Source organism: Lactuca virosa, chromosome 8 (genome assembly GCF_052849685.1).
Source record: "Lactuca virosa cultivar CGN04683 chromosome 8, Lactuca_virosa_CGN04683_v6, whole genome shotgun sequence".
Classification (NCBI taxonomy): domain Eukaryota; kingdom Viridiplantae; phylum Streptophyta; class Magnoliopsida; order Asterales; family Asteraceae; genus Lactuca; species Lactuca virosa.
The window spans coordinates 145,133,639-145,138,953 of record NC_136433.1 but is presented as its reverse complement, the minus strand read 5'-3'; the positions used below and the strand labels follow the sequence as shown (position 1 = coordinate 145,138,953).

Genomic DNA, 5,315 nt, shown 5'->3' with positions numbered 1-5,315 from the left:
CCATATGTAAACATAGTGTGCATACTTGGAGTATGGCATAACTATTGTTTAGACAAACATAGTGTGCATGCTTGGAGCATGGCATCACTACTGTTTTAATTCAAGTATTAAGTTGATTAATCGAAACATGAATAATGAGTAATCTACATGGTGCTTAGATAAAAGATGTTTTATTTACTCTCAAAGTGTTGAGGCTATACAGGATTAGTATTATTTTTGTGTTTCACTTTGCATGTTTTGACTTCCAGAATAACTAGGTCATTCTTCCCGAATGACTAAGTTATTCAAACCATCCACAGTCGGTCATATGTTGGAAGTAGATATGAATCAAGACTGTCATGAATCTGGCTTGTAAGATTTGTCTAATGTGCATTAGACATAGCAATGGTTGCTACAACATTCATGAGTGCTCAAAAGTTCTGAGTATTGGATTAAACCCACGCTCATTTGAATCACTTCATGGATTTTGTCACGAGTGAATCATGAGACGATAATATCTTATATTCTTCAAACCTAGAGATATGAGTTGTTGACTATGAGTTGGTTATACATTGATTGCACGAAAACGCATTGGTAACTCGATGTTATAAAACGTGCCTTTGTGTATAATTCAACAAGTAGTTAGTACAAGCATATGAGTCAAATTTTATCCATTCCTTTTACCCTTAATGGGATAAAAGCGATATCTGTGGGCCCCTCGATGATTTAGTGATGGCACCCATAAGTGCTTGGCCAAGCCTGGACTGATTTGATTTGTTCAATTAGTCGGTCGTCATAAATCAGACATCGGGAAACAAAAAATGGACAGATAGAATGATTATAATCCATGTCTCAGTCCATATGATATCTAGAATGGAGGAATATATGATCACTTATCTGATGGACGTGTCATTGATTTGTTCAGAGTTCGGCAGCAGCTTTTAAGAGCTACGATTGCTGGTCAGGTTGTGAAATCATACTTGCAATAATAGTTATTAGACTTATCCAAGTGGGAGACTATTGGATTAGTGTCTAAGTCCATAACTATAATTGGTATATACTTGACCCGACCCGGCATGGTCCATTTGGGTTGCATGGCATCAGAACATTTGGGTAGACCTTTTAATGAGAAGAAGATATTTGTGACATATTAATATATTATAAGTTCTAATATATTAATATGAAATCATATTATTTAATTAGTATTGATCAAGAATTAATTTGGAATTAATTTAGTGATAAAAAAAGAGACTAATTAAATATATGGGGATTGATTGTGTAACTCATTGATTCTTATATATGTGGGCTTATGATCCATGATTCCTTATGTTGGGTTTAACCCATGTAGTGGCCCATGGATACTTCATGGAGGTTAAAACCCATGGAACATAAGGAATGGGTAAAGTCATGGGTTACATGGTGTAACCCTAATGTGCACACTATATAAAGACCCCATTGTTGGTGAAATCGGCACTAGTGTACAACATAGAGGGCAAGCCGATTTCATAGAGTGATAAGACTCATATCTTCTCTCATGGTTATTCCAAATGTTCATGGTGTTGTGTGAACCATTTGAGGTGTCACACTTGGGGCACTAGGCTCTTGAGCTCCATGGAATCAAGCACCAACAAAGAGGTATGTAATTCTACTAGTTTTATATTACATGTACTTTATATTATGCTAGTTAGAACAATACCTTGGAAATTGATATTTGCATGTATAATAGAGAAAACATAGATCCAAGGTATTTAGGGTTGCATGTACACCATAGGAGTGTTAGTATGCTCAAAACCCAACAGTTTATGAGGCAGACGATGATATTGAAGATGTTCTTGATCGGCCTTCAGTTGCTTCTTCAATGTTCATATCTTGGATGAAGTGTAATGAGATCAATAAAGAAGCATGAAAAATTACATATGTTGAATTTCCTACCAAGTTTGTTTGGAAACCTAAACTTCAAACTTGGAAACCAAGGGAAGTTGGATTTTCTATTGGTAGAATTCACTCCGTTTCACCTAAGATTGGTGAAGCATATTTTTTAAGAATTCTTTTAAATAAAGTGAAAGGTCCAAGATCCTTCAAAGAAATTCGCAAGGTCGATGGTGAAATTTGTTCTTCTTTTAAAGATGCATGCTATAATCTGGGCCTTTTGGATGATGACAATGAATACATCGAAGCAATTAAGGAAGCAAGTCTTTCTGGATATGGTTTTTATCTACATTTCTTATTTGCTATGATGTTATTGTCCAGCAGTTTGTGTAAACCAGAGATTGTTTGGGAAAACACATGGGAATACCTGTCAGATGGAATTCTTTATACTCAACAAAGAGATTAAAGTCTCCAGGTAGTATATGTTTATTACATTATTATTAAAACTGTATCATATAAATTTCCAATATGCACTCAATTACATTTTACATCCCACTTAATCTCTTTTTTAATATGTTGTAACTAATATAGTATTGTTTGTACATGTTTATCACTAAACAAAGATCAAATTAAAAACTTGACTTTGTTTGAGATAGAACAAATTTTACTCCGAAACAATTCCAGTCTCAAGAACTATAGAAGGATGCCTTACCCAGATGTTGATTTGGTTTCATCTTCAAACAATCGTTTAATAGCCGAGGAGCTAGATTATGACATACCAAATTTTAAGAATGAGTTTTATCAGCTCTTTGTTTCATTAACCAACGAGCAACACAACATTTTTTGTGATATAATGGATAAGGTTAAAAATAATAAGTGAGGTGTATTCTTTATTTATGGTTATGGTGGAACGGGTAAGACATTTCTTTGGAAGACAATTTCTGCAGCAATTAGATGCCAAGGAGAGATTGTTTTAAACGTTGCTTCAAGTTGGATCGCTTCATTATTATTGACTGGAGATAGGACAACACACTCTCTATTTATAATTCCCATAAACCTTACCGAGGATTCTTTTTGTAGAATAAATCCAAAGAGTGATCTTGCGAGTTTAGTAAGAAAAGCCTCATTGATCATTTGGGATGAAGCACCCATGGTACACAAGCATGCATTTGAAACTTTAGATCGAACTTTGAAGGATATATTACGATTTGTCGATCCTAAAAACTCAAATATTCCATTTGGAGGGAAAGTGGTTGTTTTTGGAGGTGATTTCAGACAAATTCTACCTGTTGTTTCGGGTGGCAGTAGACAAAACATTGTCAACGCTTCTTTAAGTTCTTCGTATTTATGGCAACAATGCAAAGTCCATAAATTAACAAAAAAAATGAGGTTAACTGTTGGAAGCGATTCATCTGCTGTTGATCGAATAAGGGGTTTTTCAAACTGGCTTTTGGACATAAGAGAAGGTAATGTTGGTGGTCCGAATGATGGTGAAGCAATTGTTGATATTCCAGAAGATATTCTCATTAATGATCCATGTGATCCTATAGGTTCATTAATCAATTTTGTATATCTTTAGATTCTTGAAAACTTCAACATTGCGGGTTATTTTCAAGAAAGAGCAATACTTGCTCCCAAGAATGAAGTTGTCCAAGAAATAAATGATCGGTTTCTAAAATTGATTACAACAGAGCAAAAAGAATATGTAAGTTCAGATAGCCTCTCCCAGTCTGAGTTTGTTCATGATCAGTTTGATACAAATTTATACTCACCTGATGTTTTAAATGGTCTTAAAGTCTCAGGTATGCCAAACCATAATCTCATTTTAAAAGTCGGTGTTCTACTTATGTTATTGAGAAACATTGATCAGAAAAATGGCTTATGCAATGACACTAAACTACAAGTCAAATCTTTGGGCAAACGTGTTATTGAGGCAGTTATCATATCTGGAAGTAATATTGGAAACCGGACTTTTATTCCAAGAATGTCTCTAACTCCTACTGAAAACAAGATCCCGTTCAAATTTCAAAGAAGACAATTTCCATTGGCTGTATGTTTTGCAATGACGATTAATAAGAGCCAATGACAGTCTTTATCGAAGGTTGGTTTGTTTCTCAAGGATCCTGTTTTTACACATGGCCAATTGTACGTTGCTTTATCCAGAGTTTAAAGTAGAGAGGGATTAAAATTGTTAATTTTAGATAATGATGGTAGACTATCAAATAAAACATTCAACGTTGTGTATAGAGAAGTTTTTTGAAATTTATAAAAACTTTGTACAATTTTATTATTTATATCAATTTATTTATTTTATTTAAATTTTGATTCAATTATACGAAAATGTTATTTTCCTAACATATCTACAAATGTAAATTGCGGACCGGATATGAAAACTACTATTCCTTTGTAATTTTAACGAATCATCATATAATTATGATATGACTGATAAAACATTTATATTTATTACTTATTAAAAATTTTATTCTTATTCTTCAATAATTAAGTACTAGTTATGAGACTCATGTATTACATGATTTAATTTAAAAAAAAAGTTAAATATAAAGGTCAAATATTTTAGAACTTTGAATTTAGGGGATATATACAGTAAAGTCCTAATATTTTCATCGATTTGACAAGAAAGTCCTAAACTTTATTTTTTTGACAGTAAAGTCTAAATTACCGGCAGTTTTTGACACTTTTACCCTTTTTTCCCGGTTAGCCGGTAATTAGGACTTTTTTGTCAACAAAATAAAGTTTAGGACTTTCTTGTCAAATCGTCAATTAGGACTTTACTGTCAAAAAAATAAAGTTTAGGACTTTTTTTGTCAAATCGTTGAAAATATTGGGACTTTAGTGTATATATAATTTTTTTGGTTAGAAATTTAATAGTATGATACTCTTTAAGCATAAGAGTTATTGAAATGTTCTCTAATCAGCTAGATCCTATTGATATCTTTTACGTTTGCTTCTTGTTAAATCGTTTTTTTAATCTCCATTTTTTAGACTGAAAAAAGCCAACACAACCCTGGCTCTTTCTTTCTTTCTTGATTATCTCAATTTTTTTCAATGTCGGTTTGTTAAGATTAAAAAAACGATTTAACAAGAAGCAAACGTAAAAGATTTCAATAGGATTTAGCTGATTAGAGAACGTTTCAATAACTCTTATGCTTAAAGAGTATCATACCATTAAATTTCTAACCAAAAAAATTATATATATACTAAAGTCCCAATATTTTCAACGATTTGACAAAAAAAGTCCTAAACTTTATTTTTTTTGACAGTAAAGTCCTAATTGACGATTTGACAAGAAAGTCCTAAACTTTATTTTGTTGACAAAAAAGTCCTAATTACCGGCTAACCAGGAAAAAAGGGTAAAAGTGTCAAAAACTACCGGTAATTTGGACTTTACTGTCAAAAAAATAAAGTTTAGACTTTCTTGTCAAATCGATGAAAATATTAGGACTTTA

At 32.5% G+C, this 5,315-nt stretch overlaps 1 protein-coding gene across 1 annotated transcript; it reads left to right on the top strand.

Annotated features, from left to right (window-relative positions):
* The first annotated feature begins 2,998 nt into the window (after positions 1–2,998).
* Positions 2,999–3,934, top strand: LOC145130918 (uncharacterized). The gene is made up of 2 exons (XM_079065670.1): positions 2,999–3,349; positions 3,428–3,934. The coding sequence occupies exons 1-2, from the start codon at positions 2,999–3,001 to the stop codon at positions 3,932–3,934; spliced, it is 858 nt and encodes a 285-aa protein (XP_078921796.1).
* Positions 3,935–5,315: the final 1,381 nt, after the last annotated feature.

Excerpts from the sequence above, each read along its gene's own strand:
- LOC145130918 (XM_079065670.1), top strand. The coding sequence starts at position 2,999 with ATGGTACACAAGCATGCATTTGAAACTTTAGATCGAACTTTGAAGGAT. Across the intron at positions 3,350-3,427 it reads CGAATGATGGTGAAGCAATT|ATTCTTGAAAACTTCAACAT; the intron begins GTTGATATTCCA and ends GTATATCTTTAG.